At 46.5% G+C, this 14,067-nt stretch overlaps 1 protein-coding gene across 1 annotated transcript in view; it reads right to left on the bottom strand.

Annotated features, from left to right (window-relative positions):
• The window catches only part of LOC122560947 (leucine-rich repeat transmembrane neuronal protein 4-like), a 419,629-nt gene extending 405,785 nt beyond the window's left edge, over positions 1-13,844 (bottom strand). Inside the window, exons 1-2 of the mRNA XM_087999121.1 lie at positions 13,330-13,844; positions 10,322-11,838 (exon numbers count right to left, since the gene is read on the bottom strand). Coding sequence (XP_087855247.1) covers positions 10,322-11,838; positions 13,330-13,333 — 1,521 coding nt within the window. The 5' untranslated portion in view covers positions 13,334-13,844. The remainder of the gene's footprint in view (positions 1-10,321; positions 11,839-13,329) is intronic.
• Between the last annotated feature and the right edge of the window lie 223 nt (positions 13,845-14,067).

Here is a 14,067-nt window from a genome sequence, read left to right as displayed (position 1 = left end):
GAGGTAGGCAGCTTAGTCACACATTGAGACATACCAATGCAAGTTCAGGGGAAACTAACAGCTTTGCAAAGGATAATCTTGCTTCAGAATCTCTATTGTTATAAGTTCCGGAAACACGACGTTAATTCTCTGGGCCAACACCATTAAAGATAGATTTCAAAAAGAGAGGCATACGTTCCGAGAATATTGAGCAAGAGTTCCTGTTCCACCCTTAAGCTGATTTGGCTTCATTCTCATGGTTATGACAAAATTATTCATTGTTATTCATCACTATGATCCATCCCTGGTACCTGCCCCGAGTGGTTTTGCTTACAAGAACTCATTCTGGGGTAATGTGTTTTGAGAGTATTTACTGCGCTGCATTGAGAACTATTTGAAATGTTTTGGAAACATAGTGATAGGCTATAGTTTTAGCCATTCCTACCCTTATGAGCAGCAAGATTTTTGAAATGACAATCCTCAACTTAGTTGAAATCACTGAAGAACTTGTTATTCTAATTTGTTCCAGTGGTGGCGCCGTAGCCCCCTTCAGAAAAACCTGCTATTCTTAATTCCTCCAGAGGGGGTGCTGTAACCTAGGACAGAAGATGAAACTAAACTCCACAAAAAGGAAGCATCATTTCCTCTGTCTCGCCCTGAGTTTGATAGTGGGCGATTGACTATAATACAGTAAAAGTCACAGCTACTTCCTGTTATGTTTTCCCTGTCAAAACTCTACTGTCAGTATAAGATAATAAAGTATTGCTGCAATTATCCAGTGCTTTGGAGGTTGGTTTAGCCCAGTTAGTTGGAGAGTTGGCTTATAAGGCAGGGTAACACTGATAGAATGAGTTCAATCCCTATACCAGCTGAGGTTACCATGAAGAATCTCTCCTTCTCAACCTCTCCGGTACAGCAGCCCTCAGGTTAAACCAGCACCAGTCATCTCTCTTTAGTTAGTAAGACTATGATGACATGACTTGTTACAGGGGCTTTGGCGAGACCAGGTCTGGAATACTTTATGCAATTTTGACCTCTGTGTTTGAGGAAGGATATATTTGCATTGGTGACAGTACAGTTAAGGTTCACCAGATTAATATCTGAAATGAGGTGTTTGCCCCGTCATGAGAGGTTGAGGAATTGGCTCAAAATGTTCTGGTATTAGGAAGAGTAGGAAGCAAGATCAACGAAACATCTGATCATGCAGCGCTTGACGGGGTAGATGCTGAGAAGCCCTTAAGCATACCACTGGTCACACTGTATGTTGCCTATCTGTGGACAGGAGGCTGGAGATGTTATTTCAAACTTTACTCTCCATCTTCCACTGTCTGACTTTATTACTGGTTCTTGTGGCCAGTCCCAGAAGCAAAGAGGTCCTCTGCTCTGCCTGGCTCTCGCCACGCCAGAATGTACTGGCTGAGTGGGAAATATAAAACATGGGGCTCACACTCAGGATAAGGGCCTCATCATTTAGTACTGAGATAAGGAGATATTATTTCACACAAAGGGTTGTGAATCTTTAGAATTCTCTATCCCAGAGGATTGTGGATACATCTTTGTCAAATCGGCTGGAGTAGATAGGGATTTAGTCTGTCAGAGAATTGAGGGATACGGGGGAGGCAGGAGAGTTGGAGTGGAAGTTTCTTTAGCAGATTCAATGGGCCAAATGGTCTAGTCCTAATCCAACATCTCGTGTTCTTGTGTATCCACCCTGACACTTTGTTATTTGGATCAAAGACCTGTAATGAATAAATAATGAACCACAAGTGAAGAGGTTGGCAATTTTAAGAGTCAAAAGTGGGGAACGAAGGTGGAAATCCATCAGGAGGGAACCGGGATTTACTGACTAGTCATGTAGAACAGTACAGGATCCTGTTTGTGTCACAAATCATCCATGATGTTGGATGGTGGCCAACCATTTCACTTAACAACAGGACCTTTTCTCCCACAATAGGGTGGCATGGTGGCTCAGTGGTTAGCACTGTTACCTCATAGCGCCAGGGACCTGTTTTCAAATCCACCTTCGGGTGACCATCTGTGTGGCGATTGTATGATATCCCTGTGACCGTGTGGGTTTCCTCCGGGTGCTCTGGTTTCCTCCCACAGTCCAAAGATGTGCAGGTTAGGGTGGACTGGCCATGTTAACTTGCCCATAGTGTCCAGTATAGGTGAGTTAGCCATGGGAAATGCAGGTTTACAGGGTGGGTCTAGGTGGGATGCTCTTTGGAGGATTGGTGTGGACATGATGGGCCGAATGGCCTGCTTCCAGACTTTAGGGACTCTATGAAGTAGCTGAGCACTCAGAATGCTTCTACAGTTCTAACTTTGGGGGATGAAATTCAGGAGTTGTGTGCATCAGTTGTAAATGTCAGAAGCTCCTGGGCCACACTAATGTTGGAAACCCTGAGCAGGTTGCCCTGTTGGAAACCCTGAGCAGGTTGCCCTGTGGGAAACCCTGAGCAGGTTGCCCTGTGGGAAACCCTGAGCAGGTTGCCCTGTGGGAAACCCTGAGCAGGTTGCCCTGTGGGAAACCCTGAGCAGGTTGCCCTGCCTATTTGCAAATTGCAGCTGTGAGAGCAAAACCTCCCAGAGCCAGCCTGGTCTGGAGAAGCTCTCTGCAGTCTGCCTCCTCTGTGTGTTAACTATTCAGGAAATATTTACTCCTGAACAATGACAACTAGCACATGGAGAGATAATATAAAATAAACTACACAATTCTAAAGGTGTTGTAAAAACTGAGGGACCAAGGTGTTCACTCTTTTGACGATCAAATAAGCAAAGTAAATTAACTGATTAACCATCCTCTAATGGCGTACTATTGCAAACATCAAAACTTCAAAGGAAATTACACTGCAGTGTTATTTAGGGAGTTGACAATGTGTTGCAGTCCCTGTGGTGTTCACCAGTCACAGAAGCCCTTAAGCGTACCACCGGTCACACTGTATGTTGCCTATCTGTGGGCAGGAGGCTGGAGATGTTATTTCAAACTTTACTCTCCATCTTCCACTGACTGACTTTATTACTGGTTCTTGTGGCCAGTCCCAGAAGCAAAGAGGTCCTCTGCTCTGCCTGGCTCTTACCACACCAGAATGTACTGGCTGAGAGTACAGCGGAGGCAGATTCATCCAAGAGAGAACTGAATCATTATCTGAACAGGAAGGATGTGCAATGCTCCAGAGGAAAGATGTGGGAATGGCACCAGGTGCATTGCTTATCCAGAGAGCAGACGCAGAGATGATGGGCTGACTGGCCTCCTCTGTGCTGGAGCAATTCTGTGATTCCAAGTAGAGATTGAACCTGTAATGCTTGAAACATTACAGGTTGCTGTAATGTGAAGCACTGTTAATGATTAGCTGCCCCAGGATTTCTTGGTGTACTGGCCCTTTCATTGGGCGCTACTGTTCATCTTATTCAATTTCGTAGTGCACTGTGAATCAGTGTCTCAAAAAGATATGAAGATCCCAAATGGACAACAGAGAAAGGTCGCCAGGGGTCAATATTGGTGATTGGCTTGGTTTGAGCTGTTTAAACTCCTTCAGGATCCTTGTGTGGGAATGGATGGTCCTCAGCCTTAGACCTGCCTAACGATATGTAAGATTTCTTGGAGAGGGATGAGCCACACAAGAGAAATGGTGCATGTTCTGTTTTGATATATATAAGAACATTGCCAGGTAGAGAATTGATCTGCATGTTGTTACACAAAATATAGGCCTTGGATTTTTATCAAACACTTGGTTAATTTGAATTTCACCCAACCCACTCATTATTTATCCTTTTTTTGTATTGCTCACTTATAAAACAGTGAGCTTGCCTTTTCATGTGAATTAGAGCCATCCAGTATGTAGCTGTAAACATGACTTTAGGGATCATTTTATTATCTTTATCCTTAACAGAAGGTTAAATTGTTCCATTTCGTCCATTCACAGGACTGGCCAAGAGCTGGTCCACCACAGCCAATGACAGTTCAGGACTTTCACAGATCAAGTATATGGTAACCAATAGTGGCACAGAGCACTCCCACGTCAGCCATGTCACAGCCAATTACTGTTCACAACATTCACACACGAGCTACACCACCACCAGTGACAGTGGTGTTAATGTACAGAAAATAAACTTTGCTCAGAAATGTGATGAGTGATCTGTTACTGCACAGGGAAGATGCGGAGAAGTACTTTTTTTCTAGTGCTGTGCAATGTGATCTGGAACCTGAAAGGGTGGTGGGAACAGATTCAAAGGAGCTTTCGCAAGGAGACAGGATGAACAACTGCAAAGGAGAAACTCCAAGGCAACGGGGAGGGAGCAGGAGGTGGAGTGGGATGAATTGGGCATTCCTTCAAGGTACAATGTGGTTGAGTGCCATGTGGCTCCAAGAATAGACAATAGACAATAGACAATAGGTGCAGGAGTAGGCCATTCAGCCCTTCGAGCCTGCACCGCCATTCAATATAATCATGGCTGATCATTCCTAATCAGTATCCTGTTCCTGCCTTATCTCCATAACCCTTGATTCCACTATCTTTGAGAGCTCTATCCAACTCCTTCTTAAATGAATCCAGAGAGTGGGCCTCCACTGCCCTCTGGGGCAGAGCATTCCACACAGCCACCACTCTCTGGGTGAAGACGTTTCTCCTGAGCTCTGTCCTAAATGGTCTACCCCGTATTTTTAAGCTGTGTCCTCTGGTTCGGTACTCACCCATCAGTGGAAATATGTTTCCTACTGCCAGAGTGTCCAATCCTTTCATAATCTTATACGTCTCAATCAGATCCCCTCTCAAGGACTGCTTAATGGGATGAGTCCTCACCCAAGGTTGACATCCCACCAGTATTTCCTTGGTATCTCCTGGAATGAGAGGGCAGCACTATAGGACTGCAGCGGTTCAAGAAGGCAGCTCACCGCCAGCTTCTCAAGGGCAACTAGGGATGGACAGTAAATGCTGGCCAGACCACGATGCCCATGTCCCACGATTAAATGAGAAAAAAACACAAGCTAGGGGCAAACCCAGGAGAAAAAAAGCAAATTGGGTGATTTATATTTAAAGTTAACACTTCAGGGGAGGGTGGAACGGAGCAGTCAAACCATTTGAGGTGGGAAAGTAAGGTTAAAGTTGAAGCCTATGCAATAAATTCTCTGATGAGAATCCAGTGAGAGTTGGTCATTCGCCTCCTAACAGCACTGATCACAGACTATGCATTACCAACAGTTCCCTGTCCTGGGACTAAGTCGCGGCTGACTATGTGTTAAGGCTGTGAAAAAGGTGCAAACATGCTTTTCCTGCATCAGTGAATTCCCAGCAAACTGAAGATAAATGCAGTCAGCTTGCGTTGCTAAAAAAATAGCTTTGCGATTTTCAAGAAACCGTGACAAATGAAACAAACACTTTGGTCTGGGACAAAACTGTTGCAATTATGCATCGCTCAGGGGTAAAGGAGATAACTGATTTGAACTTTGCTCATTTTAAATCTGTCTGTCTCTCCTCCTGCACTCTAATCTAAATGGAATAGGTTGTTTACATTTTCATGGATTGCCGCTCAGCATTTTAAATACCTGCACTGTGCCTCCTTTCAATCTTCAGCATCTCTTCACCCCCTCACTGAGAACTGCGAGTCCCAAAATAGTCCTGGCTTCAGTGCTCTCAATCATTGCCAATGTACCATCAGGTCGGGCACACAAAACCCAGAGGGCACCTGGCAGAGAGTGGCGGCTGGAGAGAGCTGCTCATCTCTGAGACCAAAGTGGGCATCGATGTATTCAAATTCCACTAATGGATTAAATCAAAACATGATGAGAGATGACAGAGAATGTGGACCAACTGCCATGAGGTGTGTTTTTTTTTAATTTATAAGTGGGATGTGGCAATCATGAGCCACTTATTGTCCATTCCCAGAGAGCCAACCCATATTGCACTGGGTCTGGAGTCACATGTAGACCAGATCAGGTAAGGATAGCAGATTTCCTCTCTTAATGGAAATTGGTGAACCAGATGGGTTTTTCCAACAATCATAGAGCCATACAGCATGGAAACAGACCTTTCGGCCCAACTCATCCATGCTGACCAAGTTTCCCAGTCTAAACGAGTCTCACTTGCCTGCATTTGGTCTATATCCCTCTAAATTTTTCGTATTCATGTATTTATCCAAATTATTTTAAATGTTACAATTTCACCTGCACCTACCACTTCCTTTGGCAGTTCATTCCACATACAAACCACCTTATGTGTGACAAAGTTTCCCGTCAGGTCCTTTTTAAATCCCTCTCCTCTCACCTTAAAAAATGACTCCCCCACCCTATTCACCTTAACCATGCCCCTCATGATTTTATAAACCTCTATGAGGTCACCCCTCAACCTCTGACACTCCAGGGAAAAAAGCCCCAGGCTGTCCTTAAAATTCAAGCTCTCCAATCATCATTGGACTTTTAATTCCAGATTTTTATTGAATTCAAATTCCGCCATCTGTCGTGGCAGGATTTAAACCTGGGTCACTCACAATATTAGCTGTTGTTCTGGATTGCTACTTGAGCAATAATCCCACTGGGCGATTGTTTTACAAACTTAGGGCACGGATACATTTCAGGGGAAGCTCCATGTTTGGAAAAGGAGGGTCTGAGCAACAATGATGAGTGGGAGTACTGTGAGGGTATGTCCTGTGGCAATGGTGGCACGGTGGCTTAGCGGTTAGCACTGCCGGGGACCTGAGTTTGATTCCATCCCCTGGGTGCCTGTCTGCGTGGAGTCTGCACGTGCACCCCTGTGTCTGTGTGGGTTTCCTCTGGGTGCTCCGGTTTTTTCCCACAATCCCGAAGATGTGCAGGTTAATTGGGTTGGCTATAGGAAATGCAGAGTTACAGGGATAGTTCTGGGTGAGATGCTGTAGGGAGGGCCAGTGTGGACTCGATGGGCCAAATGGCTTGTTTTCACACTGTCAGGATTCTATGATCTTCAATGATTTATGAATGGAGTGCGTTGGTTCAAGAAGGCAGCTCACCACCACTTCCTTCAGTGTGGTTCGTGATGGTTAGTACATACTGGCCTTATCAGTGACTCACACACACCAGAAAAGCATAAAAGGGGGCCCTGGTATCTCAGACCTGCAGGGCAAAATGGGCTATTTCTGGTCTGAAGATTCCTTGCAACAAATGCAATGGAGAATGTGCATTTAAACATGGAAGTACATACTTCTCGATTGTTTTCCTGCCAGTCGCATGATAAAAATGAAGCGAATGATATTTATCGGTGAGGTGCAGGGTAATGCAGTAACACCTATTGACCTGAATGGCACTATATCACTGCCCTTCCAGGCATAACCTGCTGCAATCACTTCACTAGCCATACTGTAGAGATGAGCTGAATATGATACTGTTTCTCGTAAATATATGAGTCTGTCCACTGGTGTAGGCCATAACTCAACTGCAACAGCATTAGTACAGCTCAGACACCATGTATTTACTAATTCAACTGGGGAAAGTAGGAAATCATCCCTGTTTCAATTAAATAATGGTCATACATCACAACTTTTAGAAAGATAAAGCATAATTCTAACAACCCGCATTAGGAGCAGTGCCTGTTGCTTATGATTATACTGTGTGCGTTACTAAGCCCTGGCAAAATAAACTAGCTGGCAGTGAGTAGGAAGACCCAGTTTTCTATGCTGCATCTTCTATGAAATTGATCCTGGATCTTTGCATTTCAAGTCGCAGTGATTATTATGCTGGTCCTTTCCATTGTGTTAAATGAAAATAAGCAGAGAAGTGTCTGTTGCTCCAATTATGGCATCAGAGGCCTCCATTTTCCAACACTGTCACTCTGCAGAGGTTACACTTATGTTCAGTCATAAACCTGACAGTGTCTTAGTTCTTCACCCAACGAAACACTGGCTATATTATTCTGGAAAACCCATGCAGTACGATTGGCACTGGCGACAGTGTAGTGCTAATTAACAGTCTCTTTTCTGAGCAAGGCTTTGTGTGATAGATTTTCCTCTGCATTAGCCAGCCAGAATTTAAAATACCTTCCTGCCCTGTTTAATTATTTCTCTTTAGTTTATTGATCCTGTTCCACATACTGTGGAAAACCATTCACAGTCTTCTATCTGTCACTGCTCCTTTGTAAAATAGGCAGACTCAGAGGATTAAACTTACAAATTTTGCAAAACAAAAATACCACAACAGGTTTTTATAGGTCAATTGCACCAGCTCCCCCACCTCCCCACCTCCCCAGACCTCCACCTGCCACATCAGAGGAATATTTGCACATTTTAAATTCCCTTGAGTTACCCATTACTTCTTAACTCAGGTTGACTTCACAGTCATATTCCTTGAAGCAAGCCACCCGCTATGGATGAGTCTAAATGTGTCAGAGATGAATGCCACTGCTGATTTTCCATCCTTTACCACTGTCTAACACTTTGCCTTTGGTCACTGCCTCCCCCAACAGTATGGTTTTGTCTGAACAATAGCCACACTGGAAATCCCAGCCTGAACATCATGTATGGAACACATCGTCTGAGACGTGCCAGTCTGCTCCTCATCGTCTTTAAGCAGCTGTGAAAATAATTTAGCAAGCCTCACCACTCAGCAAGCACATTCATAAATATTTCACAATGTTACTTCAGACATTGGTGGCCATATTTAACAGGTTGGGAAAGACTTCCTAATGCAGCAGAGAGATGTTGAACAGGATCAGGAGGAACAGTAAACACATTATAATATCTTACATTGAGGGGATATTTTCAAACCCACCTGTCTTCAAATAGCAAGGGCTGACTACTTTAAAAAATGCACATGGTACCACCTGATCCATTAACCACACCAACTGATAATTATCACTTCCTCAAACCATTACATAATTACAGGTCGTAGAAAAATTCAATATTGGAAGGGCTGGAGGAACAACTTCACTTCTGTTCTCTTTGCTAAAACAAAAAATGCTCGCAGTCATATGAGTTCAGAAACTATACAATTCATCTATTTAGTTAAAATCAGTGTCCTCAAATTCACAAGCTTTTGTTGCTTTTGATGGTTTATATGATCTTGTGTTTCTATGCCAATATCATGCTGAATATCGGATGGAAGATCCCCACCTCCTCTCTCCCAGCTTTCTCTGATGTCTGGAGTCATTTTTGGATGAAGAAACAATTGGAAGAATGAGGCAGCCCCCATTTTATTTTCCGGTTGTAAAATGAGTAACGGTGTCACTTCAAGCGCTTCACCTGAGGGACTCAGTGTCAACCCAAGACATGCCCAGATTGTAGACCAAGGGGCTACATTACCAATCTCCAGGGACTGACATAGCTTCAGCCTCTGAAGAGAACACTGTCAAGCATCAAGCCAGCAAGCATGCCTGCTATCCATTCCACACTGAGGTAAGGAAGAGGAGCAAGCCATTCGGCCCTTTGAGCTGCAATTCTATTATTTAGATAAAGGCTTATCTCCACTTCAGTCCTCATTATCCATCTATCATGCACATCTCTTCAAATCTTCCCCTGAAAAACACATTGATCTCAATTTTCAATTGACAACCACCCATCCTCCACCTCACAGTAAGAGAGTTCCAGGCATTCTAACAATTCACTGTGTTTGTGTGAAAAGGAACTGATTTCACCCCTTGACAGGCTGGAATCAATTTTGAAATTTCAGCTCCTTGATCTCAAATCCCCTACCAAATGAGGGAGTTGCCCCCCCTCCCAATCTGCCTAAATGAATCTATTCGTTGTTCTAAATGTCTGGGCTTGTAGCCTTTGGATAAACTACCCTTTACTGATTCTGAGAGACTGGGCAAATTCCCTCACACCATTCTTCAGCTCCCATTGAGAGGAAGCTTGCACTGTGTCAACGTGGCAGAGGCCCCCGCTCCCCCCAGCCAAAAAATCTGAACCGCACGCAGCTGAGATTTCGGCAATGCATCGCAGATATTCAATGGGGTGCAAGTTAAAGTTCAGAAAGAGCTAATGACTGATTTAATTTCGGTTTAAGCAGCAGCTGTCAGATTCAAATAACCATGATGGAGCCAGAAGCTGAATTAAACACAGCACGCAGAATGGCACTGGAGGATAGATCGAGGTTTAAACCTTCGCTTAATACTGGACAAGAAAGCAACATGATGTTTCAAAAAACTAGGCACAGCTGTGATGAAAGCAGTGACAGACCTTTTGAGAAATTATCATTCGATGGCACATATTTATAACTGTTTAAAGTCTAAATACGTTTTTAGCAAAGAATGCATTTTACATGGGGAATGCAACAACAGAGAGACCTTCAGTCAATTTCATTGAGAAAGGGGGACAGTTCCTAACTAGTTCCCTGCCATAGTTTCACCCGTCGCTGCGCTTTATAAGAAGTTCATACCTCACATTCCCTGGAGCCTGATTTACTAAAGGTGCACGGAGCTGCTCCATTCATCAACATCTCAGTGGCCTCAGCGTGGGCAGGTTTATAATCAACATAATACTCCTGGGTGCTGGGGACCATTTGTCTCAAAGACTGCCTCTTCTTTTTCCGATGCCGACGCCCCAGTGAACGCTGCTGGAATTGCTTCATGCTGGCTGGGTACCGCTTCCAGGACACGTAGATGACCAGCAGGATGACCAGCACTGAGAGGAACAGGGCCACGCTCCCCGCTATGATCTTGTGGAAGGAGATGGGTTCCCCCAAGTCAGGGTCGGAGCTGGCATCAGTGGGGCTGGCGCTGGCTGCGGGCACGGGCTGGCCTTTGACCTCCCCGTTGGCTTTGGGAAGTCTCGTTCGGAAGGTGGGCCTGGCCGGCACCTTGGGCACGGCTTGGGTAGAGACCCTCTGCTTTTTGATGCAGAGCTCATAGTTATCGACGGCGTCCATGACCTGCTCACCCTGCAGTGCCTTGGGACCGGCGCACAGCATGGTGCTCTCCCTCCGACCTTTGAACCTCTTCAGCCAGTTGACCAGCGAGCAGATATTGTGGTTGCACTCCCACATGTTCCCGGCCAGGCTGATGGAGCTGAGCGAGATCCAGGACTCTAGGATCTCCTGCCCGATGGTGGTCAGCTTGTTGGAGTCCAGCTGCAGGGTCTGCAGGTTGGGCACACACTGGAAGACGTTGGGCCCAATGGCCTGGATCTCATTGCCAGAGAGGTCGAGCTTCTCCAGGGAGCTCCAGGTCCATGACATGCCCTGGATGACCACACTGATCTTGTTCCACTGCAGGTAGAGGATGCGCAGGGCCAGGAGCCGGGGGAAATGGCCCAGGTTGACCTTGGAGAACTGGTTGTGCTCCAGGTGGAGTTCCACCAGGCGCCCGAGGCCAGCGAAGGCATTCCGGGCCAGGCTGCGGATCCGGTTGTAACCCAAGTCGAGGAACTCCACGTTGCGGCAGTCCTGGAAGATCCGGACTGGCACCGTCCGCAGGCGGTTGGACCTCAGGTGCAGGCTCTGGAGTTTGCGGAGACCCCGGAACTGCTCAGGCTGCAGCACCTGCAGCTGGTTGTAGGACAGGTCCAGGTTACGGAGGTTACTGACCGGCCGGAAGGTCTGGTTGGAAAGGGAGCTGATGCGGTTGGAGCTCAGGATCAATTCCTTGAGTCGATGGGCTCCAGCGAAGGCCTGCTCGTGGATCTGGTCAATGTAGTTGTGGTCCAGGTACAGCCAAGTGAGCTGCTTGAGACCCAGGAACTGGTTGGGTTGCAGTTGGTGCAGGCTGTTGTAGCGCAGCGAGAGGCCCAGGGAGCCCGGGGACAGGTTCGGAGGGATCTCCTGCAGGCTGAGCGACTCGCAGTACACAATTTTCCCGTGGCATCTGCAGTTGGCGGGGCAGCCCCGCTCGGCTGCGGCAGTGACGACGCTCAGGAAGACAGTGGGAGCCATCACCAACACTGCGATCCCACTGAGACCTGCAACAAGGAGACGGGATAGTTCAGACTCAGGATCAAACCCTTCCTGTTTCACCGGTGAAAATCAGTCATTGCACATCATGCTTACTACCATCAACCTTTACAATTTTAGCAATGGGCAACATTGCAACCACACACAAGGGGTGGCACGGTGGCTCACTGGTTAGCACTGCTGCCTCACAGCACCAGGAACCCAGGTTCGATTGCAGTCTGTGTGGAGTTTGCATGGGTGTCTGCATGGGTTTCCTCCGGGTGCTCTGGTTTCCTCCCCCTGTCCAAAGATGGGCAGGTCAGGTGAATTGGCCATGCTAAATTGCCCATAGTGCTCAGGAATGAGTTTGTCAGGTGTTAGAGCAGAGTAATAGGATAGGGGAATGGGTTTGGGTGGGATACTCTTCAAAGGGTGGGTCAGGAGTTGTTGGGCCGAGGGGCCTGTTTCCACACTGTGGGGATTCGACTCTATTCTGTTCTGTTCACACACCACGTGACTTAAGCAGCGATGGAAAGAATGCAGAGGAGAATGACCAGGATGTTGTCTGGGCTGGAGAGTTTCAGTTGTGAGGAGTGATTGGACAGACTGGGCTTATTTCGCTTTGAGCAGATGAGACTGAGAGGGGACATGATTGAGATGGACAAAATTATGAGGGACATAGACAGGGTAAACAGGATAATGGAGGGATCAGTGACCAGGGGCATAGATTTAAGGTAAAGGGCAGAGGGTTTAAAGGGAACATGAGGATTTTTTAAAATCCAGACGATGATGAGGATTTGGAACTCACTGCCTGTCAGTGTGTGAGGCCGAAACCCTCATAACATTTTGACAAGTATTTAGGTGTGCACTTGTGATACCAAGGCAAACAAGACTATGGGCCAAGTGCCAGAAAGGGGATTGGAATACTTAGGCAAAACTCAAAACAAACCTGTAGATGCTGTAATCCGAAACAAAAAAACAGAATTTGCTGGAAAAGCTCAGCAGGTCTGACAGCATCTGTGGAGAGAAATCAGAGTTAACGGTACGGGTCCAGTGACCCTTCCTAATGAGGTGGTTTTTTTTTTGACTAGCACAGATGGGCCGAAGAGTCTTTTTTTTCTGTGCTGTAGCTACATATGACGCTCTGCCTAATTGAAAGGGAAAAAAAACTTTGAAATCTTGGCTATTGCTAAGACATAATCTTTCCCTATACACAGAGATCACAACTTTAAACAAAACCCTTTGGAAAATGTTTCCTATTGTCAAGTGTAATCTCACCCCGCATACACACACATGCATGTAAACACACACACATAGCTCACAACTTTAAATATAAAACAAACCCCCTTTCAAATATTTGCTGTTTTAAAATATAATCTTATCTTGCAGCCGCACACACATGCACTGGCCACAACTTTAATGCAGACCCTCAGATTTCAAGCAACTTAAAGCAGGATCCCTAATTGCCTGTGACTGTGGTGAGCGATAGACAGACAGGGGGAGAGAAGCAGCACCCTTACCCATCCTGCGCAGACTGCCCGCTGCTCAGGCGCTGTCCACGGTACCTGCAGCGAGGCACACTAGCTCGGCCGCGCCGTCGCCAGCCCGCCTTGGCGGGCACCCATGGGTGGCAGTCGGAGCCCCTTGGATGTGCACAGTTTCTGTCCTCTCTCCAAACATCACTCTCTAATCAGCCATGGAGAGCTCCGTGCGGGCTCGCCCAGCTCCCTCTCCCAGTCTCTCTCTCTCTCTCTCACACACACACACTGGAGACACAGAGAGGCAGCAGCCAGAGGTCTAACTGCAGCACACAGTGAACTTCTAATTTCCCCGTTCTGCTCCTCGCCAACGACTCCAGAGTAAAACCTCCTTTCAGCAGCACCCAGGGGCTCTGCAGTAGTTTTGTTATTTTTCTCTGTGTGTCTTGTGTGTAGCCAGCTCCAGATTCCTAAAGAAAATCCAACGCTTTCACTGTCACCCAGCAAAATCAAGGTGTCGTTTGTTTTTCTTCCCGGTTGTAATTTCGCAATGGACAGCTCCCCGGCTCCCAGCCTCTCAGCCCGAAGCTCTTGCCACTGTTGCTTCCGATAGACTGAGACCGAAGTCTTATGTAAAGCTGCCCCCGCTGGAGAGAGTTATTATGGGCATGTGCAGAAGTTCCTCGCTCCCCCACTCCGCCTCCCATGTTCCACACGAGTGAGCTCTTACATCAAGGGCGGGGGATGGGGGGGGGGGGAGTGCTGGTAAGGGAGTTAATT

This window comes from Chiloscyllium plagiosum, unplaced genomic scaffold, assembly GCF_037043375.1.
Source record: "Chiloscyllium plagiosum isolate Xiang-an unplaced genomic scaffold, Cpla_swu_hap1 HiC_scaffold_22, whole genome shotgun sequence".
In the NCBI taxonomy this organism is placed as follows: Eukaryota; Metazoa; Chordata; class Chondrichthyes; order Orectolobiformes; family Hemiscylliidae; genus Chiloscyllium; species Chiloscyllium plagiosum.
Note: the sequence above shows the minus strand (reverse complement) of the source record. Positions and strands in the feature narration are given on the sequence as shown.